The following is a 27,812-nucleotide window of genomic DNA, read 5'->3' as shown; positions in this document are numbered from 1 at the left end:
GTACAGATTGATATGAAGTATGAACCTAGAAAAATTATAATTATTATGTTATAATTATAATCATTATAGTCATTATATTCCGAGTGGATGCAATCGATTGATCACACTTAGAACTTGATCGGTTTACCTTTTTTTTATTATTAGGATCTAATAATCTCGATTCCTCACAACTCTGGCTCGCGTAAAGGAGGCACAGTAGTGTTGCCGCGCTTAGTCGAAATACTGTTGTATTCAGATTAAAAGGAGATTTCTTTAACACAGACAGCGTAATTCCGGATGGCTTGGAATGTTTTAATGTTTTGCCTCAATAGCTCCATAATTTAGCGTCCTTCCTTCTGATGGGCGGTCATCATTCTCGCTTCCAATAACTTTCATTCTCCGTCAGAAGAAAATGCGCCTCAAGTATGAAGTTCCTTCCTTCCATAATGCTTCTGTAATTATGTTATGATAATTACAGGATAATTATAGGACTCTAACAATCGTAACAAAAAAAATACAGAAGAACATCACCTGCGTATACCGGGTCCCAGATGAGACAATTTTCAAAGCAGTAGCTCTTCTCTCATCTCACGTAATAGTGGATCTTCCTTCCCTCATTGATAGGATAAGATGGCGAAAACAAAAAAGATGATGCAATCGATTACTTTTCCTTATCGCCAAGAAAAATCTAGATTAAGAACAAATTAGAAAAATAATTTATAATAAGCGAATAAATGCGAAAATAAGCAAGCAAGCTCATTTGTGCATTCGCCTTTTGAGCTGAGAGGATGGCGGTATTTCCATAAGATTCTAGCGAAAACTAATAGTGACAGACAAAAATTGTCATGACAAGAAATACATGATTATGATTGCTAAAGCTACAATTATATTTTAACTTTCCAACTTTGTGGACTACGTACACATATCATAATTAAGGAAAAAAATTATAAAAATTTAGTAGTAGTAGTAGTAGTAGTAGTAGTAGTAGTAGTAGTAGTAGTAGTAGTAGTAGTAGTAGTTCTAGCAGTAGTAGTTTTAATAATAGTTTTATATTGAGGAAAAATAAATAATTCAAGATTATTAATTAGTTATTTACTCGATTCTGTTTCATTCAACATTACTGAAAATTGCACCGATCCGATCCATGGTCAAAAGGATTTAGTTCCTTGATTTAAAAAAAGGATCGATCGATACACTGCTCCAGATAAGGTAATAGCATTTCATATCGACGTTGATCTACATCTGAAATCCATTTAGATGCTTCCGACTCGTAGCACACGTCTCAGAGCGATAACTACAGGAGCGGTATCAGTTGCATCCTTTCATACTCCTCTGAACTCCTTTGTTTCCCATAAAATAAAGACCTTGGGGTTTGGATGTAACTGAAATGAGCCTAATTTTTTTGCATCGATTTTTGGCTTCGGAGCTCAAATTCGACAGGTCTGAACTAGAGAGTGACAAACTCAAATTCCAACGGGACATTTGTAGACAAACAATAAACAAAAATTTACAAAAATGATTGAGATTTTTCAATATTGGAAGGCTAATGTGAAATTGGCTCCCCAAAATCGAATTTTCTGTAATTTTTAAATTAGAGAAAGACAAACGAAAATTCAAATGAGGCATTCGTGGATAAATGATGAGCAAATGTTTGCAGCAAAAAGAAAATTATGGATTTTTCAATATTAGGGAGTTAACTAGAAGGTTATGTTTAATTATGTTTATGTTGCATCATTTTCAAGCGCATATTCAGCTTTGTTAAATGTAATTATGTTAAGTTTGTGATCAATTATTATCATTATTAGTGAATATGGAAGAGGAACAATTCTGAGCAATTTTTTTTATAAAAGTTCACATTGGACTTTAAAGAAGCAAAAATGTGTCGAAAAATCAATAAAGTGTTTATCAGGAAACTACAAATAAACGGAATATAATGATGATTTTAAGAAAATAAAGGAGAAAATAAAGAAAAGAAAGTAAAGGAGATAAAAGTCTGATAAATGAAAAGATCTGAGGACGACCTGCAGTCATTGATAATGAGCTTGAAGGCAATTATTAAAGCGGATTCATTAAGAACCAAGAGCTTGCCCAGGAACTAATTAATCAATAGTTTTTGATCAATTAATATTTGTTTATCATTTGAACCAATTCAGAAAAGTAAAAAAAGATTGTTTTTATAACCTAATAATAATAATAATAATATATTCTTATCAACCTAATACAAATGTATTTGCATACTACGGTCAACCCAGTAACGATTGATTCGTACTGTGTTGTATCGAAACCGTGCTAAGAGAAATTTAAAAGTGATGCAGATCGAGGAAATGGATTCCATGCTAAACTACAGCAAAATAATATTCGAATTAGCAAAATAATATTCGATTTTGATAACCAAATCAAATACATAAATTGTGCTATATGAAAGCCATGTTCTTGGACTGTATTGTACAAAACCTGTCGCAATTTTTGCACCGTGTTATATCGAAACCTTTCGGAATACATGTTACAGGAGAGTTGACTATATATAGTGTCCCATTTTAATGTCCCATCCCAATAACTTTTTTATTTTTAATTTAAAAAAAAATGTTTCGGACAAAAATTGTATGTATGGCTTTGAGGAGGACATAAGATAGTGTCATTAGTTTAACTTTGAATAGTTGCTTGAAGGTAACGTGAAGATTACCTTCAATTTTTTATATGGAACTCCTTACTTTTTATTGCACATTCTTGTAGATCATATCGAGAGCTTTTCAAAATTATAATTATATACAGCACCGCCAGTGCATTAGCATTATCTAAGGTGTTCAACCGATGATTAAAATTCCTCTTAAATGTTCCAATATTTGAGAGAGCATATAAGCCAACGCTGATTTTTATTGCGAATATTTAGTATTTTATTGTAACGCTGGTTTTTATTGCGAATATTTATTTATAACATAATATAATAAGATCTAAATGTTTTGACCGTTAGGTCTTCAATAGTTTTTTTAAATACAATATTTATCTAATTTGTTAACTTTCTTGTCATTCTTGTCTCTCTCTCTCTCTCTCTCTCTCTTTCTCTCTCTCTCTCTCTCTCTCTCTCTCTCTCTCTCTCTTTCTCTTACAAATATTTCTCCTAAGTCTTAAATTACATTTACATTCAAAAAATTATAACAAGCATAAATTATAATTGTGAATAATAATTGCGAATATTAATTAAGATTTCTTGGTTTGTACTCGCCGCTTATCTTCGCACATGTATGCTTCACTGACAATATATTATTCAACTTAATTTATAGGTAGCTTGATATTGTCATAAAATTAGTTAGTTAGTGTTATACATTAGTATTGGATATGGGAAAAAGTTCATGGCGTTTTTCCCATTAGATAGCATTAAATGCTCAGCAGTCGGCAACTACTAATCGCATCGGCAACACTAGACATGCGTTTAAAAAGTGACATTTTAATCTTTGTTTTGAGCCGAAAAAGATTGAAAAAGTGAAGTGAATCAAAAGTTATTTTATTTTGAAAATGAAAATAAATAAAGAAAAAATTCGCAACATTTTGCAGTATCAATACGATAAAGGCAAGAATGCTGCACAGGCTTGTGAAAAAATTTGCGCTATTTACGGTGAAGATACTCTATCAAAATCAGCAGCATGGAAATGGTTCGCTCGCTTTCGTGCTGGAAATTTCGATGTGAAAGATGAACCTCGCTTCGGTCGACCAATCACTGAAAAGTCCGATGAAATCATGGTAAAAGTCGAGCGTGATAAGCATGTGAGCACTGTGGAGATTGCCAGGGAACTAGGCATCGACCATAAAACAGTTTTAAATCATTTACACAAAGCTGGATACAAAAAGAAGCTCGATGTTTGGGTTCCTCACGAGTTGAGTGTTAGGAACATGATGGACCGAATTAACATTTGTGATACGCTACTGAAACGGAATGAAATTGAGCCATTTCTGAAGAGAATGATAACTAGGGATGAAAAATGGATCACCTACGATAATCCAACTAGAAAAAGATCGTGGATAAAGAAAAGAGAGAAGGCGCAAGTAATCGCAAAACTTGGATTGACGAGGAAGAAGGTGATGTTGTGTGGTGGGATTGGAAGGGAATCGTTCATTATGCTGTTATCGTCCAATCAAACAATTAATTCCGAACTCTACTGTGAACAACTGCAGAGATTACAACAAGCAATTGGGAGGAAGCGGCCAGAATTAATCAATAGGAGAGGTATCGTCTTCCATCACGACACGCTCGCACACACATCTTTGATGACTCGGCAAAAATTGTGAGAGCTTGGCTGGGAAGTTTTAATGCATCCACCGTATAGTCCTGACATAGCACCCTCAGATTATCATTTGTTTAGATCTCTGCAGAACTCTCTTAATGATGTAAAACTAGCTTCAAAAGAGGTCTGTGAAAATCACTTGAAGCAGTTTTTCGATCGGAAATCACAGAAGTTTTATCGCGATGGAATTATGGCTCTACCCCAAAAATGGCAAAATATTATAGAAAATAATGAAGCATATTTGGTTTAAATAAATTGATTTCAATACTCTAAGAAAAACACTTTAATTTTACTTAAAAAATCGTCACGAATCCATACTCAATATTTTCCCATACTCAATATTTTATTTATACGAGATGTTTACAAAAAAATCGTGGATTAAATTTTATTCTGCCGACGTGATGACGCTGTAAATTTATATAGTGATGCAACATTGGAGGAAGCGTTACGTGTCCTTAGTAAAAATGCATTAGGTCGAGTGAAATCTTTTCGTATCTGTTTTTATTAATGTACTTTTGATCGTATTGACGGAATGGAGCGAGACGATTTTTAACCGAGTAAAAATCAAACTTGGCAAAAACGGCCAGAAAATTCTTTAAATATTGGAAATAGTATATGGTGAGTCTGCCATGAAGCGTAGAACTATATAAATAGGTGAAGTTCAAGGAGGGAAGGAAGAGTGTCGATGACAACACATGAGCGGGGCGCCCTTTTTTAACGTGTCGAATAGAATATTCAACATGTTCGATTTGGTGAAGGCAGACTATTGAATTACTATTAGAATGATTGCAGAAAAACTTGGAATAAGTAATGGTAGTGTTCAGACAATTTTAAAAGAAGATTTAAAAATGCGGAAGCTGTGTGCAAAAATTGTTCCGAAAGTTTTAACTGACGAGCAAAACAAAGACGTGTTGACTGAATCGAAAATATCCAAAATTCAAATTTTCTCAAAAGGGTAACTGGAGACGAATTTTGGATTTGCGAGTATGATCCTGAAACAAAAAGACAGAATGAAAAGTGGAAGCACCATGAGTCATCTCGCACAAAAAGCGCGCAAGAATCGTTCAAAAATCAAAATATGTTCATAGTTTTTTTCGATATTCATGGAGTTATTCATCATGAATATGTTCCAGAGGATGAATCTGTTAATACAATTCTGTGTTGAAGTCTTAAAGCATCTACGTGAACGTATGCGACGTATACGATCCGAATTGCGAAGAACGTATGGATTCTGCATCAGGACAACGCACCTTTGCACATGGCGTTCATTACGCACGAGTTTTTGCCCAAAAACAATATTACTACCACAGACTACCCTCTCCATTCATCTGATCTAGCACCCTGTGACTTCTACCTGTTCCCTAAAGTAAAAAATATGCGAGATGAACATTTTATGGCTGTTGATACCATAAAACGAAGGAATTGATAAAGGAAGACATGTAGCATTGCTTTCAGGAATGAGAGAAGCGTTAGACTAAGTGTATTCTGTTAAGGGCAGAGTGCTTCGAGGGTGATCACATCCCCGTTACAGAATAATTTAATTTGGATTTTTGGCCTGAGTGCATAAATTTTTTGTATACGCGTATTGTAACAACCGTGGTTATTCTTTACATGAAAGTCGTTATTTCTATATAACATCACATTAAGATCCTTTGTTTATATTCTATTAAATCGTTGTATTAATTCTTAATTCATCAAATTTAATATGAAAATCAATAATAAAATTAGTTAAACTTAGACAATTTTGATAAGAATATTATTAAAGTCAAATTAATCAGTTAGTCTTATACTTTTAAATATTAAAAGGACGAACATAAAAGAAAAAACAGTCGTTATTAATTTGAAAAAATATTTTAATATTTAATCATTAAAATGAAAACCTGATTGTGAAATGATAACTTAAAATAGTTATCTATAACCATATAATTTGATCATTATTATTGCCTATTTATAAATTTCTTCGTCAAACTCGTAAAACTGTAACGAAGAGCAGTATAATGTTGACAGCAAAATATTGACAGCTCGATTATATATATATCGTTGATAATATAAAGATAAATCATCTCTTCCATAATTATCATTGAACAGGGGATGTATCTTCCAATATCGAAAGATAGATATTTGGGAACTTCTTCCAGAGTATCACTCTATTTATTTAAACCAGTCTGCTTGTTTATATGTATCATTTCTGCTAAGTCTTTTATAATAAAATGGTTCCTTATTTAAATTTTCTATTGCTTCCCATTTAAAGTCATAGTTTTCTTCTAATTGATGTTCAGATATGATAGATAAATTTCCAATAGTTTTGTTGGATAGTAATGTCATTTTGATGTTCTTTAATGCGAGTTTTTAATTTTCTTTTTGTTTGTTCAATACATACAACATACATGGATTCATAGTCTCTACAATTTATTTTATTACCTACAATTTATTGTATATACAACATTATTAAATGAAAGTGATTCTAATTTATCTTTACCTATTCTAATGAATTTAATTAATGAATTTATCGATTTGAAAACTACATTGAAATTATGCTTTTTACTTATATATCTAAAATTATCAGAAATGTTACAATGGTATGGGATTGTGAAATATTTTTTTGAAATTATTCTCGTTGTTATTATGATCTTTTAAAAATATGATTTTTAATTGTATTGTTAATGATATCAAATATAAATTCAAGAGTATTCATTGTTCAAAAGAATAAAGATGAATTCTTTCAAGTTTTCTTCATGAAATTTTGATTTCGATAGAAACAGTTTGCTTTATCAAGCAAACTCATGATAATCCCTTTTATACTCAATAGAATGATCAAAGTGATAGATATCTCTCAGAATTCGTTGGTTTTCTATACATAATACCAAAACTGTATGTAATCCTCTCTTCCTCAACTATCAATTTTACGTTAAGGAAACTAATCTCATCATCCTTATCTATCTTTATAGTGAATTGCAATCTTATGTGAATGGAATTAAATAGATCTATAATTTCATTTGCTGGTATAGCAAACAAAATATCATTTACATATTTAAAATAAAAAGAGAAATAAGTTAAATGGATAACATTTGTTTTTACGTAAAAATGAATTCTTGGTGCAAAAATGAAAATAAGAGATCTCCAATGACCTTGATCTTAACGAATATTATTTAGAATATGATTCTGAACAACATTTAAGAAATTTTAAGAATCATCGGTCAGATACATTGAGTAATGCTAATGCCAGCGATGTAATTTGCAAGCCTTATAACTCAAAAAATAATGAAAATTATTTAATGAAAATAAACTTAATTATAATGTTTTGGAAAACTCTCGAGATGAGAGTCTCTACAAGAATGTGTAATAAAAAGTAGGAGGTTCCATTTAAGAAATTGAAGGAACATTCACGTTCACATCTTCAAGCAATTATTCAAGGTTAAACTATTGTAATGACACTATTTTATATCCCCCTCAAAGCTATATAATTTTTGTCTAAAACACTTTTTTTCTGAGAAGGAAAAGTTTTTTTGGGGTGGGACATTAAAATGGGATACCTTTTATAATTTTTTTATTTATATTCTTGTAAGATCTTTTTATGTACTTGTATATCTAATTATTCATTTAGACAATAATTTGTGTAGGACTTTGTGTAGTAATAATTATCAAAATAATTAAGTTTGAATTTTATCTTGTCAATAAGAAAATAAAAGAAATCAAGATAATTTATAAAAATTAAATATTTTATAAACAATCATTTACGAAATATGAGCCATATTTTCAAATATAAATTTATAAAGATTTTTTCTAATATATGTCAAATGAAGCTGTTGAACTTCTACGCATAACCGTATTTTTGATAATTTACATAAAATAAATAATATAATTTTGTATTTACGGTTATGAGTCGGCGAGCCAGGAAATTAATTGGTAGGCGACATGCGATCTGCGAGTCATAAGTTGCACATTTCTAGGCCAATCAAAAATATAAAAATGTTCATTTTTTGCTCTAAGTCTTAAGATATTTCTCCGGTTACAACGCACTAGAAAATTAATCGTGTACAATCTATGTGTACCTCTCCGCGCGAAGGGAAAAATTTTTGAGACGAGCATACACACGCAAATGTCGTATATGTGTGCACGAATACTGGTCCGCAGTGTTCTCTGAAGACAGTTGAAATATGGCAAAGCATGTCTCGCTGCTCGACGTGCGAAAAGAAAAATTCTACCAAATTACAAATTTAAACTACTCTAATTCAAAACGGCACCGCTAGATCTCACCATTTTTTTTATAAGGTTCCTATAACATTTCTACACTAGATATTTCTTTTTATAAAAAATTTGAAGATTTTCAGCATAAAGTATTAAAATGTTACTTCGACAAAGCTTGGTATAAGAGTTATGTATTAAAAGCTGAAACTTTAAAGGTGAATATCTCCATTTCAGCACCACTAGATCTTTGAAATTTTAATCATATGTAGAAAATTATTTTTATTAATTTGCACTTTAAGGGATACCGCGTTGATGACCTTGATTTTGACATATTGGTTGTTAAAATCATGATCCTGAGCGACCTCCAACAGGTTTTAGATGGTCGTCTTTCGTTAAAAAGTTATTAACAAAGGAAGATCGAAAAATGTCTTTTTTTTACTATATAAAACAAATTTTTACTATATAAAAGAAATTTTCCGTTTTAAAACTTATTTTATGACTTTCGAAGCGACTTTCACATTACCTTCTCTCTTGTTTCAGGGGCGCACGATTACTTCGTGAAGCAACTTTCACTCCACCCCATCGCTTGCTTTAAAAGCCTGTTTTAGGGGCGCACGACTTTTCACTTCTTTTTCACTTCCTTTAAGGGAGAGATGAAGTGGGAGTTGTTTCGCGGCATGGAAAGTCGTGCGCCCCTAAAACAGGGAGGAGGAAGTGAGATGAAAGTCACTTCGGGATGGAAGTCGTGCGCTCCTAAAGCAGGATTAGGGGAAGTGGGGTGAAAGTCATTTTGCGTAGAAAGTCGTATATTTTAAAGCAGAAAATTTCTTATACAAATAGAAAGATTTATTACACAAATTAGACTTTTAGGTCTATATAAATATTTCAGAAACTAATAGTTTTTAATACTGTAAGTGGCAGAAACTATTTCTTAAAATTTTTTGTTAATAACTTTTTATCTCGGAGAAATACCTTTTTGTTTAGCAAGCTATAATATAAGAAAACCAGCTGATTCATTAAAAATCAATTTCATGTAAGGTTACTGCGGGATTCTTTTCTTCTTATTTAAGAAAATCAACTTGTTTTAGATTTAAAGCCTTTTTGATAAGGTCTTTTTGAAATATTCGATGCATTAAGATGATTGATAAACAATTACAAGCATATCGCACATACCAACGTTTTCTCCAAACTCTACTCACCATTTGTGGTTGTTGGTACATGCCTACAAAATCTGGCAAATCCACGTATTACTGGTCAATTTGTACGCTTTTAGCGATGATCACATACACGATAACAAACTTAAATATGAGTTATAACCTTAGACATGACTTGAGAAATATGATGAAAGCCATAGGTCTAACAACAGCTGGAGTTAGCACCATTCTCAAGGTATGATAAAAGGAATTTGTTATTTATTACTTTAAATTTATTACATAAGAAAGTATAAGACTAGAAAAACATTGTATTTGTATTTTTACAATAAGACACACATACATAGGGGAGACCAGGACTAGTAGACTATAGAGGTAGATTTTTTTTCCTGAGGATAATCTTCATAGACTTCTTCATTCCACCACCATGAAGAGGAAGACACCTCCAGGAATTGACTTAATCCGAGGATAATGTGGGATTTAGTACATCTTATATTCCCCGAGAGGAGTGACAAGGTCACTTACTCGCTAAAAATCCAATCGCGACCATCCTTTGGATCGTATTTGGGAAAGAATTGAGAATCACCAGTAGTTCCGACCTCCTCTCCCCCCCCCTCCCCCCTCCAACGCAAGAGCGTTCCGTCGGCATCAATTTTTTTTTCCTTTTTTCCTTTTTTCTTTTTCTTTTTTTTTCTTCTCAGAGGCGGGGGGGGGGGAATGAAGGCGGCGTCCCCCTTTACCTATGATGCCCTGTTAAGAGTAAGGCAAGAAATCCCGCCCCACAGTAGAGCGAAACGTAAAATTCTCGGACATAGCCCGAAAAAAAAACTTTTTTATTTCGATTATTTTATCATTAAAAATATTTATTGAAATGATCCTATTTTTCATTTCTATACTGAAACTGATATTACAAAAAAAGAACCGATAAATAAATAAAATTCATAAAAAAATAGAAACTGATCGAATTAATGTAACAACATATAATATAATAGAGAGCGCCTAAGAATCGGTCAAAGTTGGAAGTTACGAATAATATCTTATTCTATGTTCATGAATTTAATTATTCTCAAATGTGACGCCGAAACATTCGGACATTAAAACACAATCAATCTAAGATGCTGATAATCGCGAGCTGAAACGTTCGGACAATCGCGAGTATATTAAAATTCATAAAAATAAATTATTAAATTTTATCGATTTGTCAAGAGATGTACCTGATTCAATTATAAGATAATTACGTAAATACATTTACCTCGCAATTCAGTTATATTATCAGATTAGTATTACTATATTAGATAATTTTTCTATATAGTTTATAAAAAATATTTACTTTCTCCTTTTTGTGTTTCATTGTCCTTTATTGAAAATTTTAGTCATTTATTACAATATTTAACAAAGATTTAAATAAACTGCCTGGATTTGCTCGTTCTGTACCCCTGTAAAATTTTATGAAAATATACTTCTAAAAGTGTGCATATATGATAAATTTAGATGCATTTAAGTCCATGTTTACAAAATATATTACTGTTCATAGATGTAGGAACTGTAGCAATATTTTCGCATTTTATGAAAACGTAAATATCTCTGTGAAAAAAATCATCGTACTATTTATTTCAAAAAGCACGTTAAAATTTAGAAAATACTTTAAAATGCCTATTTGTTAAATTTTTGTTTGATACTTTACTTTAGGTATTTCACAAAATAATAAGAATATTGAAAAAATATCAATTTATATAATTTTATGTAATTTAGAAACATAATATCGTAGAAACAAAATTTGAACGCTAATTTAAACCTCTATTTTTCCTCTTTAAAACACATTTTAAAAATCTTTACGATTTTTTTTCACAGAGATACGTTTTTATAAAAAATGAGAAAATTGCTGAAAGTTCCCACATTTATGAACGGTAATATGTTTTGTAAACATGCACCTAAATTTACTATGTATGCGCACTTTTAGAAGTATACTTTCATAAAATTTTGGGTATAGAACGGACAAATCCATTTTTTTAAAACCTTTGTTAAATATTATAATAAGTAACTAAAATTTTTAATAGAGGACAATGAAACATAAAGAAGAAAAAGTAAATATTTTTAATAAATTATAATAGAAAAATTATCTAATGTAGTAATACTAATCTGATAATATAACCTAAATTGCGAGGTAAACGTGTTTATATATATAATTATCTTATAATTGAATCAAGTACCACATCTCTCGATTAAATGGATAAAATGTTTAATAATTTATTTTTATGAACTGTATTTATTTATCGTTTTTTTGTAATGTCAGTTTTAATGAAAAATAAGAACATATTTAGTAAATATTTTTAATGAACATTTTGAAAATATTCAAAATAAAAAAATTTTTTTCGGGCTATGTCCGAAAATTTTACGTTTTGCTCCACTGTGTGTTCCTCACCTCCTGTTATTCTCACTCACGGAAGGGCTGAGCGCCAGCGCCTCCTTTTAAAAGACGCCAAGCGTCACTCAGATCTTCGTGAGAGGGAAATAACCTCCTTCCTTCTTATTCGTTCCGCCTTCTCCTTCCATTACTCGAATGCAGAAAGAAGGCATCGTACTCCACGCTTCATCCTTCTCAACCATTTTAACGAACGGTTGGAAGGATCAAATCATAAACAATTATGTTAATTCATTATGGTGTTGTCCACAACTCTAGGCTGAACATTCGGTCAAAGTGTGATGCGCTGGGTCTTCCGCTAGTGGCAGTGGAAGCAGTGTATTCAATCCAGCGCAGTGCTCCGTGAGGACCTGCACTAAATGGTAGGACAGTTCGCTCTGTCCATCCAATTCTTTAGACAGAGCTAGATGGCCCCGGTGGTCTCGCAGCCGAAGGAAGACGCATTGAGGAGCCATTTCTCTCAATTCCTCAGTGTTCTTTCCTTCTTACGCTCTCTCATCATTTCAATAACTCTATCCAGAACAACTTTCCCTCTCCTGCCAGTTTGAACTTGTAGATATAGACCTCGGCGCGTTCAAAAGTCGCCAGATCAACTGAGGGCAAGACCAACTGTAACTGCGGCACGATGCGATAGGCATGCGGGTTATCAGCGCAGCGCTTCGTACAGAATAAATACTAGACGCTTAATGCGCGCATTTCCTTTCATATCCTGGGCTCACACCGGGCTATACCATATAAGATCACCGACATTATCATTTGCAATCAGACGCTTTACTAGGCGTCCAGACCACGTGAATGGGCAGGAGACGAGCTAGCACGACCACCATGCCCGCTGTAGGGACTATCTTTTTGAAGTATTCAAAAATCTCTATAGTCCATCCAATATGAGTTTTAAGTAAACTTTACTTTAACTGAGGACTCACTTTGATGTGAGCTGTCCCAATTTGTACCTTCGTTACGGCTTTTCTGAGGCCCGATCATAAAAATACATGGTCTATTTTCTGAGGAGCCACCCGCAACCCTGCTTCGATTCTCCGCATCATTCCTGCAATCACAACTTCTGTTGCAGCTTCTAATCCTTTCCATTGGCCACAAGTGTCATCTGCATAGACAAAGTTGCAACCAGTAAGAAGGGTGCGGAGGATCTCATAGCGAGTCTGAGGATCGATCCGCAGGACAGTACCTTGCTCCCTGTCTGCCCCAGCCGATCGGTGTAGGTAATCTTTCTGTCTCAAAAGTAGTTTCAGAGAATCCCTCTGAAGTAGTCGGAAAGGCCATAATACTCAGCAGGCCTCCCGACCACTTCCGAAGAGATGAAATTGAACGCATTGACTATGTCGAGCGAAACACCATCCTCCTCGGCAATCTGTTCCGGGAGAGAATGAACCTGCAGAACATCAGTGGACCGTCCCTAACGAAATCCAAACTAGTTTTCCTGAAAATTAGGACTCTCCTAGGACATATGCTGAATGATTCGGGAAGCAATTATTCTTTTGAATTTTTTCTCTACTTCGTCCAGTAGACAGATTAGCCGTTAGGCAGATGGGGAATCTGCTGGTTTTTTTCTGCAGGAGGAACAACGAGGATTTCTTCCATTCGGAAGAGAGTGACCCAACTTAAGGAACCTTGTAAATAAAGTCTGGAAGCTCGGGCCGATTTCATCCATATCCACTTTTCTCGAGACTCTATCTAGCCTAGAAGTTTTGAAACTACTTTCGAGCCTCCTCGCGGTCTTCATCTCAACTACCATTATCCCACATTCCTCCCTCTGCGGGGATGGGCTTGTATAGAGAAGAACACGTTTTCTCCTCGTAAGGAACAAGCTATCTACTACCTGCTGGAGGAATAGATAGACTAATCGAGACTGCATTCAAAATAAAACATGCTAGATACGCGTAAACATGTTTAAACACGCAGCAGCGACTGCCGCTCAATCGACTGATATTTCCTTGCGTATGCATCTGTGATAGAAATATTTTACAATTTTTAAAAATCATACACGTAAGTAAATATTTTCATTCTTAAAGTTTTTGTTTTACAATCATCTGTAGTTGTTTGAAATATTTGACTTCTGTTTAGATAATAAAAGTAATACTTAATACAGTGCAACAGATTATTTTTGTTTATCTGCTTTTGTTATTATGTATTATTAATTGTTATCGTGTATTATTAATTGTTATCGTGTTAAAAGTTTTTAAGAAATGAATAGATGGGACTAGTAGGTTAACCATGCCATGAAGCTATATGGCTCATTTAATGGCAGCTTTTAAGTAACTACTTTCAAACATTTTGGAGTGAAATCTCACTCTAAAAGAAGGAAAATACAGCTAATTTTGAAAAAGTTTGTTGTTTAAAGAAATTTATCTCATTGTCAATAATAAATGTTATATGTTCAGTCTCCTCACGTCCAATCTTGATAAAACTATGCTCATTCAATGCATTTTTGCATGAAATGAGCAAATCTAGCAAAAAGAAGCATTGCTCTTCGAAAAGCGATATTAATTGTTACATTTGATCAATGTTAAATTAAACAATCAGTCATTCGCTGCAATCTTATACGAGTTGTAGCCTCTCGCTTCGAACTCAACACGTGCGATGCTCACGATCTCGTAATATTGGAGATTGATAGCCTTCTTCAATCTTTTGACGTTTGTTTTACTAGTATGTCCTTCTCAGTCTCTGTAGCCGTCCTTCGGTCTATCTTATCTTTATTCTTCTTCTTTTTTTCTTCTTATTTTAGGATTATGGTCCTGTTTGTTCTTTCTTTGTTACTTCTTTTGTGAGTCTGATGTCCAATTCTCGTACCAGCGTTTGGGTGATAGGCGAATTATGCTTGGTCCATGCATCTTTGCCCATTCCGCTATTTTCTCTGGGTTCATTCTGTCAATGTGGTCTCTCTATTGGCATCGTGCTTTCGTCCACCTCACTATATCCTGGATCTCAAATTCTACTTATTGTCTTGCCTCTTATCTACTCTCTAAGGATTACACCTTTAATGATCCTCAATATCTTCATCTCGGTTGTTCTTATTATTTTTTTTAATCTTTGATATTTCTACTTTTGTTTCGGCTGCATAGGTAAAGATCGACCTTACACAGTCTTATAGATTCTAATTTTGCTCCGCGCACTCATATACTGGTTTCACCATATAACATTCCTGAGGCAGCCAGATATCCTTGTTTTTATCGGTCTGCATTTGTATCTTTTCGATAATATTCCATGCCATTTCTACTCCTAGATAGTTGAATTTCATGACTTATTAGACGATATTATCAGTTATTACCTTGCACGAGTCTTTTGCGATTATCATTGTTTGGATTTTTTCGATTGATATGTTAAATTTCTCATGTTAAATTTCTCTGCTGTTACTTTAAATCTGCATAGGAGTCGCTGTAGGTCGTTCATTTTTGTCAAAAAGTATGGCATCATCCGCGTAGCACAATATTCTCTGCGTGCAATTCCTCATTCTATATCCTCAGCCTATTTCGTTGACGCTTCGGATAATTTCTATCTATGATCAAGTTAAAGCGTGTGGGGCTTAGGCTGTCGTTTGTCTGTAGTGACCGATGCCTGTAGTGACCGAAATATCTTTCGTTAATTCACGATCTGTCTTTATCTTTGTTTTGTTGCTGGTGTTGAGTTCCTCTTGATTACGTTTAGATAGCTAATTTTTTTTTGGCTTAGAATAGGCTTAGATTACATCACATAGTCTTATTCTGTCAAATGCTTGTTCCATGAAAAATACAAACATTGACTTATTGAACTTTACAGACTTTTCGATTAGTTGCCGTAATATAAAATTGTGTATAGTATTGATCTGTTCGGCCTGAATCCTTGCTCTTCGCAAGGATACTTTATCAGTGACATTTTCGTTAAGATTTTTGTGAGAAGTTTCACTACAGAACTTAATAGCATTATGCCTCTGTAGTTTACAGGACTTACACTTCATGCTCTTTTTAAATACTGGCATCGTACTGCTGGTTTCCATTCCTTTAGGATCAGGCATTCTGATGATCTGGAACAGATGCGCTATCTGGATCGCTAGTTTGTCGTCTTACTTAAAAACATAAATCAGGCATTGACAACCTCGCCATTTCATTGCCTGATGATTTACGTTTTTCAGCTTATCTATAGTTGCTTCCTCTGATGTGATCAACGTATGTCTGATGTATTAATGTCAATATAATCCTCTGTATCATTCGTAGTTTCCTCTGGTTCCTCCCCAGTACCCTCTTGCCGGTAGAGATTTTCAAAGTGATCGAGGTTTAATGAAGGTTATGTTTCATCATTCAATCTTTTGTTTCATCCACTATTGCACATAGGCCTCTAATGTTCGTCATCTTTTCCTGCACCGTGCCAATCAAATTTGTTGCTATTCTTATCAGATCGTCGGTCCATCGAATTGAAGTCTTCGCTTGTCCATTCTTGATCTCCATTCCAACAGTCTTTTCATCCATCGCCCATCTTTCATTTTCGCTACGTGTCCAGCTCATCTCTATTTTTGTTTTGATATATAATATTTCTAATCTTAGTTCTTTTCTTTATCATATAATAGATTTATACAGATCTTTTATACAGATACATATTTAAATCAACCGTTATTATGTGTACATACACACACACACACACACACACACACACACACACACACACACAAAACCCTACTTTATTAATTGACTCTATTCTTTCTCGCTGTCAACGATGAAATAATCTTGATATTTTTAGACGATTTGGTTTTTATTGCGACTACATACTTTGTAATTTTTAATATTTTGACGATTTATGTAATATTTATTGCGATATGAATGTATATCCTATAATTTTATAGTTGGAATTCATCCAACATTTAAATATTAATTAAAAATTTTTGTGATTTAATGTGACTGATGAAGTATAGTCGAAACGTTCCATATTATTTATACGACATCCAATATTAATTTGTAATGTAAAGTGAGACATCATATATATATTTTTTTAAAATTAGATTTCTTTCTTTTGCTCATTTCTTAACTTATTTATCTTTTTAATCTTTATCTTAGGTCTTCATTTCTCATTCTGTCCCGCATAGGAAGAATTACTCCTAATATTAAGCGTTCCCTTCTATGTTATGTGACTTTTAATTTAATTGCCAATGACTTAGTATCAGAGTTTTTGCTCCGTATGTTAGCACGGCAGGATGCACTGATCAAATATTTTCTTTTCAAACATATCGGTAGTTTACTTTTAAATATTTTTCTGAACTTTCCAATTCTATGCTACCCAGCCCAAAAATATTCTTCTCTGCAATTCGCATGTTTAATTGTCTCTGTTGATTTTGGTTTCATGATCAAGATATATTTGCAACTATTTCTATTTCTTGTTATTTAATAGTGACACATTGTGATTACGAACTAGGTTAATCATCATTTTTGTTTTACCAGTATTTATATTCAAATCAACTTTTTCTGTTGTTGCTTGGAGCTCCAGTCGTTTCTCTTGCTTTTCCCAAATCGGCTATAATAACAATATCGTCGATGAAGAAAATTGCTTAAATATTCTCGATTTTTATTCCTTTATACTCTAATATTTTAAGAACATATTCTAGAACGGTGTTGAATAATTTAGGTGACATTGGATTGCCCTGTTTGACTCCTCGTCCATTTTTTATATGTCTATTGGTGTATAATTTTACTGTTGTTGTTGCTTGTTGATAAATATATGAATAATTTTTATATATTGGTAGTCGATTTGACATTCCTTTAGTGCTTTTAGTATTTTATTGTGTTCTATTATATCGAAAGTTTTCTGAAAATCTATGAATAACACCAATGGTATCTATTATACTTCACTGATTTTTTTATTAATACTTTCAGACTCTGTAGATGGTCGTTGGTTCTAACGCATTATTCAACTTATAAGGAATGGTGGCATCCTGGAGACATACAATAAAAGTGCTTCTATTTTTTTGTAGCTATTTTGATATCTCTATGCCGATCTCATCGTCGCCTGATGACTTATTGTTCTTCATTTTTCTAAGAGCATATTAGATTTTTCCCCTTATTTCAGACATGCCTTCGAATTCTTGATTCAACACTCTTCTTTTTGCTGTTATGGGTAATATATATTGTATAAGTTTTCGTTTCTGCTTTTGTACAGTTCTTCATAGAATTTCTCCATTTCTCTAATTCAATTATTTGTTTCTTGTGTTCTATTTTATTATTTCTGTTCTGGAGCTTCACTATTTTAGCCAGATTTCTTTTTAATACTTTGAGACTTCTTTTTTATAGTTTGTTTGGTTTTTTTCTAGTCTATATTATTGAAAATCCTCCCTTTTGATTGTTCTTTATCTCTTTGAATTCTATCTTCTTTATTATTTCTCAGAAGTCTTCTTTCTTCTATAAGTTTTTGTTCTAGCTCATTTTCTGTTCTCCTTTCTTTTGGGTAGTATTCCTTTTTTGAGCTTCTTGTATGGTTTCCACTAATGTATTATTTAATGTATCTAGGTTATATCTCTTCCTGTTAGTTTGTTCTCTAATTGCTATATTGATATAGTTTTGGAATTTTTCTCAATATTTCAATATTTTGTTGGTCATTCTGTGATCTTCTATTTGTTTTTTGTATTATTTTTTATATCTCTTTAGTCGTATATTTAATGTAGCTCTTATCGTTCTATGATCGCTGCTGGTAAGAAACTGATTTAATACTATACATCTTGAAATATTTCTTTTTTGTCAGTGATAAAGTGATCTATTTCATTTTTTATTTTTCCGTTTGGGAAACGCTTCCGCTTTCTGCTTTCCTAAGTCCTTTATTTGTGTTTTTTCTTGGAGAAAAACTATTCATTTGGTATTGTCCATTTTCCAATAGGAATCCTAATAATTGTTTGCCTCTTTTGTTTTTACCTTCTGTCCCAAAATTTCCTAATGCTGTCCATTGAGTCTGTTTTTAAACCAAGTTTCGCATTGAAATTTCCGTACGTAATTGTGAAATGACTAGAGTCTTCTTCCATTGTATATCATTGTAAAAAAACCTTCTTCATCTGTGTGATCCGTAATTAGGGCATACGCTTGAATGATTTTCAAATTATATCTGCTATTTAGTTTTAAAATCAGGTATGCAACTCTGGTAGAAACATGTTTTATGGCTTATATATTATTTGAAATTTCTTATGAATAAAGAAGCCTACTCCTCCTAATGATTCGTTTTCTTCCCCTATATGATAGAATTTGTGGCCCATTCTTAATGTTATCAGGTTTTTTCCGTATTTCCCCACCTCGCTAACTTTAACGATGTTCTATTTGATCTTTGACACTTTCTAACTCCTCAAATCTTTCCTCTAAGACCAGTGGTCTGGTATTGTATGTTGTAATCTTTAGATTGATAGCGCTCTTGTTTTTAGCACGTTTTTTAGGAATAATCAAATTTTTGTCTCTCCTAAAATCCATTGGATAGACTGAATGATCAGTTATTGTTAGTCGGCCTCGTCCCGAAGACGGGGCAAATATGCCACCTCACCCACAAAGGTATATGCAACAGACTATTCCATCATCTAGTGAGGTCGCCCCGAGAAGGGTAATAGAAAAACCCAGCAGCGCCTGCAGGGCTTTTTTGCAGGAATGAGCAGTTTCGCCGCGACGCATCTCGAGTCCTGAGTTCTCGAAGTGCCTCGCGCCCACGGGGAACGGGACCATGGGAAGGTCCACTCATTTGCGTCTCGTTCGCAGACGCACGCCCTGTAATAATAATGTTATTATGTTATGTTATATCTCCCTAAACTGCTCAGTTTACTGTGATGATATACAGATTTGTCAGGGATTCTCCTATGATGAGAAGCAGGTCTCCCTTAATTGAACTTCGCACATCACTTTGAGGCATCGACCCTGTCTTGGTGAACAGTCCCAGAATCTAGTCTTCTTTTTGAGATTGCTTTAGCCATAATGATTCTTTAGAGAAATCGATGAGTTTGAAATGCTTCGGCGTTGGACACGTAGGAATTGTATCGCCTCAGGCAATTTCCCCTCGTTATGAGGAACTATATCCCATAAGGCAATTCTTTGCGCTTTTGGATTCTAAGATGAGGTCCAGACTGTGTCCTCTTCAGCTCCACATTTGCATGAGCTTTTTTCAATAAGCGCTAGTGAAAGTTTCGCATGGAAGTTGCTATGCCCAGTAGAATCTGCGTAAACCAATAGTTGGGTTGAATCCATTTGACCTAAAGTCTTCCTTGTATGCTATTGAAGAAGATGAACGTTACTCGACTCTTTGTCGAGATTTCCCACCTAGTTTGCCACATCTTTGTTATCTCTTTTTTTATTACTTTCTTTACATCTTCTTATCTTTTTTGATTACGTTTATGTCTACGTCCTTATCCTTTCTTACCTCATATAGGGTTCTACGCTCACGCAAGAATAGTCAATGGAAGTTTGTCCTGTTACTACGCAAAGTGACGCCCATGATGGTGTGCGGTATGCGCTTGTATGTGCTATAAGCACTTCGCGCTGCACAGCCCTAAGAACTTTCTTGTCTTTCGCAGTACACAGATCGGCCCACCTCGCGGTCGCATATGCGACCATCGGAATGAACACTCCCCAGTAGATTGTAGAAAGCGTTCTGCATTTAAGGCCCCATTGGGATCTTGCCAGCTTGCCAAGCTTGTTAAAGAGTATCCCTACTTTTTAGATATTCGTAATGTGATTCGACTCGCATACCTCTATTGAAATGAACACCAAGGTACCTAACCGAGTCTTTAAATCTTATTTTTAACTCGCTTATCCTAACAGTGGATGATCTACTTTTGAAGTCTACTCTTTTTTTTTTGTTCTTTGGCCTTCTATCTTGGCGTATTCCTCCCTGTCTATTGACTTAGGCCCTTCTTAATTTCTCACTTCTGAGCAAGATTGCTTCAGTCTTTTGTTCGGAGATTTGAAGTTTGACCGATTTACACCATTCGACAATCTGATCTACAAACATATCTGGCTGCCAGCTTTTATCTTCCTTCGGGAATTGCTGCTTATCAATATAATAAGATCATCTGCGTATGCTACGAAGCGATCTTTAGCCTGTACCTCTAGAATCCTTAGCAGCTCATCGAACATTAAGTTCCAGCAAGTCGACTCAAGCACGGAACCTTGCGGACATCCTCTTGTTGCCACTTTGATACTTTTGTATTACCTATCGAGATGCTTACTCGCTTTTTATCGAAATAGCTTCGAAGAACTTCGAAGACATTCTTAGGGCATTCCCTCGATTTCAATCCTTGCAACATTAAGAGCCACCAGACGTTGTCAAAGGCACCGGAAATGTCAAAGAGCAACGCCACAGTATACTTCCCTTCGGAGGCAGAAACTGCTCATCGCAGCTCCACGACCGCGTCGACCTGTCCGGCATAAATCTGAACTGCCGATCGAAGATCCCGGCGCCAATACCGTGTCTGTTAGATGCATTTTGAAAAGCTTCTCGAAGAGTTTCCCTATATACAAGGAGGAGACATATTGGCTTATAGGATTTTGGGTCTTTCACGTCCTTGTCCTCGCCCTTCAGAAGAACTCGTAATGAGCCTTCCTCATTACAGGAAAGACGCCCCACTGAAGGCACTCATTAAATATGTATATATAATGTAATAAATTCTTAGGAATTGCTTAGGGATTTCTCTTACCAATATTTTTAATACTTTGACTTCTATCAAGTCCATGCTTGGAGCTTTATCGTTTTTGAATGTTTTGACCGCTATGGCCATTTCCTTCCCCGTGAAGAATGGGGCATCTGTTGTGTCTGACGCTATTCTTCCTAGACTTCTAATTACGCCTTGTTTTTGTGTGTCTTCGTGGCTTAGATCATTTGGTATATGTATTCAACAGACATTGTGCCGTTTCCTCTTTGTCATATGCTCGCCTCTTTTGAATGTACTTATGACCTTTTCTATTTTTTTGCTGTTATTTGTTTGCTGTTTATATACAAAGCCCCATGGCTTTTTATTACCACATTCTGTGACAAATTTTTTCCAGCTTTCATATTTTGTTCTCCTTATCGACCTGTTATACTACGGATTTTTGATATTCTTTCTTTAAGATATTGGTTGTTTCAATTTTAGAGTCAATCCTTTGATTCCTTGATTCTCTTAATCCTTGGATCGCTTTCCTCTTTTGGCTCACCTCTTTTTTCATTTTTGTTAATTCTTCCGTTCATCACGGATTTGACTTTCTGAAAACTCTTTTCCACGATATCGATATAATATTTCTCATGCTTTCAATATTACCTTCTGTAACTTTCCAGCCATTTTTTCTGCTTCTTCCGCAGATTTCGGGCCGAGGGCCTCAAACCTTGACCCGGATAGATCTTTCAAGCTCTCACTGAATTGTTTCCAGTCATCTCGTCGTATGTCGAACCTACTGTTTGTAGTTCTGCGGTCATTCGCCTTGGCGCCCTCAGTCCGATCTTCACGGGACTGTGATCACTCGTCGTCCATTCTCGCTTCACCTTCCATGTGCCGATGAGTTGGCTTATTTCAGGGGACATTGTCTTGAAGGGTCACGTCTATGAAAGACGATCCTTTCCTCGTTTCGAAAGTGGGCCCTTGATGGACTTCATTTATTACTTCAAGGCCAAACGCACGGATGAAGATCTCAAACTTCCTTCCTCTCTCATCAATTTCAGGGGAATCCCAGAGCGACGATCGCGCGTTGGCATCTACCACCATTATGAGTCTCTCGTTCCTCAGGGAATGAAACACCTTCTCGAGGTGCCTGAGGTGGCCCTCGATTTCGTCGCTGCATTGGAAGTAACATAACACAACGTATATTGATAGGCCAGAGGCCTGCACTTCCGCGCGCGCGCGCACGCACGCACGCACGCACACACACAATGGATCATGCTAAGCTGCGAGACAAATATCATTTGCAATCGGGAATTGCTGACTGCTACTAACGCCCATGGACGTTCTGAGCGCACTGCAGCAACTTTCATCCCCGTTTCTAGCCCATAAAAAGTGTGACTCTCGCCCTGCTTTCTGACATATGATTCCTGTAATAACAGGATGTCAAGTCGCTTTTGGCAACGAGCTGATGCACTTCATCTACCGCAGCTAACCGCCCCAGCTGCAGTATCTTAACTCCTGCTAGCTTGGAGCTAGAGAGTGATGCCACTTGAGTGTCTTTGCGTGTCGCATCTTTGTAGGACTATGCTGACTTCACAATGGTATCTTTTGTCTACTTTTGCCACTTGCCTTTTCCGTTGATGTGCATATTACTACCAGATTACCGCATCGTTTTAGGACTATTTTGACAGCGCGAAGTTTGCTAACTGCCCTTTTTGGCTCTTTTCGCATCTCTCTAGGACTATCCTGATACTTCGATTCTTGCTAACCTTGGCTATTTTTCTAGCCTTGGTGTTCAAATATTGTCTTACTTTGCTATTTTTGGTTTCCATATGATTTTTTTTTTCTTGGTAGAGAGAAGAAGTCAAATGGCGTACTCACCTATACACCATTAGGTCTAACTATTCCAGAGGGGCAATAGGTACTCTGAAGGCGTCGTTCGAGACTGCTCGATTTATGTTCTGCAGTCATGCAGACCCTCAGCACGACTTCTTATACCTTGATTTTTGAACGAGCGCCATTATTTGGAAACGCTTACGATTAAGTATTCATCCATCGATGTTTGATGTGAGATGAAAATTATAATTCATCCGTTCATTAGACATCCTGATTCCGCCAAGGCCCGAAATTAATTTGAGCCGTATCGATCCCAGAAGGATCCCTCACCTACAGCCTTCCTCTCTGAAGAAAGGGAAAATAACAGCAGGGTCAAAACGCACGGTAGTTGTGGTCGTCATAGGAGCCATTTAGCCGTTACGGCGCCGACTCGTGGCTGTGCTATGTTGATATGCCTCCTTAGATCTAGCCGACCCCAGCACCAAAGAACCCTCAGCAGAGGAATCAAGATGAGAGCCAGCTGCCTCAGGATGCCCTGTTCAAATACCATCAATTCCATGTTCGTCACATAGGAGCCATTTGGCCTTTCCGATACCGACTTGTGCCTGTGCTGTGTCAGTGTAGTTTCCCTGAGAAGTCGACTCCAATCCTAACGCCAAAGAATCCCCAACAGAGGAATCGAGGAATCAAAAAGGGGCAAAATTTCAAGGATATCCTTTGTCAATTCCATAGCTTTTCTAATTCCTAAGTCTTACCAACCCCGGCTCCAAAGAATCGGACGGATCAAGGTATTGAGAGAGTTAGCAGTTGCGGGATACTTTAATACCGTCAATTCCGTGTTGCGCCACAGTGTTTAGTCCTAGGACGTTTCCGAGAGCATCAACTCGGAGGTAACTGTGTATGATTTGGAGATGAGAGGCTGTGTATTGCGCGTCAGTCGTCCCGCTATGAGTCTTGGAAGAGTCATAGCCGCTCCCAGACTGAATGATCAATGTGAGATTCTGAATTTTTTACTCACCTAAGGTAATTTTGTTTTTTAACTTGACATCTTCATTAGTGTTTTAGTCATTTCTCGCCATGCTGGACAGACAGATTGGCGAGGGATAGAGGATAGGGAAGGATATGTGATTTAGTGAAGAGGAGAGGATTTAAGAGTGGAGACATGATTTCTTCCTGTTATAGGAGTTGGAAGAAAAATCACAGCTCAGACAGGGTCGCGTCCTAGAAATAGGTCCATCCTATACCGGGTTTGTATAGGAGTAACCGAAGGGTAAACCGCTGAGGGAATTATTTGAGGCATTACTTGAGAAATCAGTAGGAATTACCGGGTAATAGTGGGCATTACTAACATTAATGAGCATTATTAGGCATTACTGAACATTATTAGGCATTACTGAACATTATTAGGTATTAATTAATATTATTATCATTTTTTGAAATTAAAATTGTTTAGTATTAATTATTTTATCATGATACTGTATTATATATAATATAAATTTATTATATATTATCAAATATTTATACAGATTTGGGGCATTACTGGGGAATTTCTTTATCACTCAAGTTGTTTACCTAGACATTGCGTCGCAGCGCCAGATAACGCTATTCGTAATTATGTCTTTAAGTTAGGTTATCAATGCACAGAAAACTGAATATAAGTTGCTTTTATTTACATGGAAATGCAGATAATTCCGAGAGAATTCATTTGTGAGATCATAATTCAATTGAATGAACATTCTTTTTGCATTCTAATGTGATTTCAACAAAGTATCTATAATCAAATTTATAATCTGCACAAGATCGAGATTTTAATCTTGTCAATTTTAGAAGGTTACGAACCTATGTTGTTTCTACCGAGGTTTTTACTGATGTCTACTAGTAAGATAATCGTTTTTGTTAAGATAATATATATGTCAGAATGCAGCGCAGTAAGCAGAACGAAAAAATTATTTTTACATATTGTATATACATAATATTAATTATGTTCGAATGATTAAACATTATTAATATTGTAACGTAATTTTTGCTTTCAACACTTATGCACTATTCTTATTTTGTCACTTTCAAGAGTCTCTAAATTATGGGACTAGATTATTCTGTAATTCTTAACGATTATAATTAATTGTAGTATTGTCATTGTGTAGGTTTTTTTTACCTCGTTTTGTACATATATAATAATAAAAAAGCTATCAAGGATACTGTAATGCTACAGTTGTTAATTGTTAAGATATGTCAAACTTATTATTTCAAAGATGCATACAAAGATCGTAAATTATTTTATTGTTTTAATCTTGAAAGTGTATATTTTATTGATGACAGATACTAAAAAAAGAAGATTTTTTGAAGAAAATTCGAGAGAAAATTTGAGAGAAGATCCGATATACTCATTTCTTTACTGAGGCCGAGATAGACTTAAATTTAAAAATCTCTGCGACTTTAAAGAATCTGTTATTAATTAACGATTACGAAAATGAGATCATTATATCTAATATAAATTCGGATATTAATGAAATTGTATCATTTGCAAGAAACGACCTACGTAATCTCATAGACAAGGAGAACTTGTCAAAATATTACAGCCCATACTACTAGGAAAAATCCTTCGTTGTTTCAGATTGTGTCCGGACATAAAAATATAATATTATTAACTGAATATTATAAGAAAAAAATTGTCAGAAAAAAAAATTTTACATAATAAGTGTACAATTAAGACAAAATCTATTAAAAGAACTGAAAAAAGAAACCAGTCATTAATCCAATCATATTTAAATATTATTGAAAAAAGTACGTCTCCGAGTATTTCTCAATCATTTTTTACAGCAGGTGAAGAAATAATAGAAACTGATTTATTGTCATTTCTGAGGTCATCTCTCTTTGATTTTGAAAAATTATTGGAAACTATATTGTTAGAAGAAAATACAACAGTAAGAAAAGTAATTATTTCTGGTGCAAAACAAGGTAAATGAAGCTAAATGGGAACTTTATGAATTTACTTGATAAAATAATTATAACAACAAGTATGGACAAGGATGAATTAAAACGAATTATAACATGTTTTTGTGGATCGAATTGGAATATATTTAAATATGCGAAAAAATGCTCAAATTCAAAATTTACTCTAATTTTTACAAGCATTTATTGAAAAAAACATACTCAAGATTTAAATTGTTAAATATTAAATTTATAAGTAAAAATTTTATTATTGATTGTATTTTAAATACGCCACATCAACATCTATAGACACAAGAGTATGTCAATATGTCGAACGAAATATCAAGTTTACATATACTGAAAGTATAGTTAAAACTGAAGATAAAATTGAGGATCAATATAAGGACATTACAAAAATGAATGTTGTTACAAATATAAAAGATACAATTTCGAGGGAGGGGGGGGGGTACAATAAATATAAATAATTCCCAAAATATTTACAAAAAAACTTGATTATTCTGTTCTTGAGTTTAGTTCAATTATTGATTTCGATACAATTTCCAATTGATTTCAATAATGCTTCTGATTCTATTTCGATTGTTAATTTTAATACTGATTTGAATAATGAAACAAAAAAATTTTGAAGATATTAAAAATATTCCTTCAAGCTCTAATGCTAAGACTTCTACTACTCAATTTAATATTAAACTATTCAATTTAAAGAGATATCTTTATCTATTTCAAAGTTATAAAAATCAAAGATCTCAAAAGTTAAAGAGAGCGTGAGAAAAATTAAGTTTTGATCAAACTTTAATAACGGATTTAGCTGAAAAAATTACGAAATTTTTAAACGATAATGTTAAAATGATTAAAAAGATTTTTACCTATAATAAAATAAAAAAGTCAGAGATAAATTCAGAAAATACTATTGTAAATGGAACCGATTATGTAGGCATTTGGAAGGAGAGGTTGTGTTGCACATGGAAATCTATTAATTAAGGACTCAAAAAAGTCATCGGGGTGAATAAAAAATGATTACGCGGAGGAGCAGCGAAAAACTCCTCTAAAAATTCTACACTTGAAGTTGAATCAGCTGGCGATAGTAATCGAGGAGTTGAAGGGACGGAAGAATGAATGGAAGAATCGGGAGTTGAAAGTGGTGTCAGGGAAGATTCGCTCCGTCCGTCAGAGCGTCCGAAAACGCAGGTAACGGAGACCGAGAGGGAAATGAAGGAGATTGAGAAGGAAGTGAAGGGGATTGAGGAAGAGATGAAGAAGATCGAGGAAGAATCGCCTTTAATGCTTCTTGAATAAATTGAGGTGGCGAAGGTGACACATCCTCGGTTGGATTATTCCGATTCCGAAATTTTCGAAGATTTTCGAGATACTCCTGGTATGCTTAGTCCGGGAATCCGCGCTTCAAAGTAGGCCCGACCTAAGCCAATCTTTGTATG

General features: G+C 34.6%; 1 protein-coding gene across 1 annotated transcript in view; it reads left to right on the top strand.

The window, feature by feature from the left end:
* The first annotated feature begins 9,722 nt into the window (after positions 1-9,722).
* The window catches only part of LOC108685202 (odorant receptor 49a-like), a 170,142-nt gene continuing 152,052 nt past the window's right edge, over positions 9,723-27,812 (top strand). The window contains exon 1 of the mRNA XM_018189892.1: positions 9,723-9,836. Coding sequence (XP_018045381.1) covers positions 9,723-9,836 — 114 coding nt within the window. The remainder of the gene's footprint in view (positions 9,837-27,812) is intronic.

Source organism: Atta colombica, unplaced genomic scaffold, assembly GCF_001594045.1.
Source record: "Atta colombica isolate Treedump-2 unplaced genomic scaffold, Acol1.0 scaffold147, whole genome shotgun sequence".
NCBI classification, from domain to species: domain Eukaryota; kingdom Metazoa; phylum Arthropoda; class Insecta; order Hymenoptera; family Formicidae; genus Atta; species Atta colombica.
This window is presented reverse-complemented; position numbering and strand designations above follow the sequence as displayed.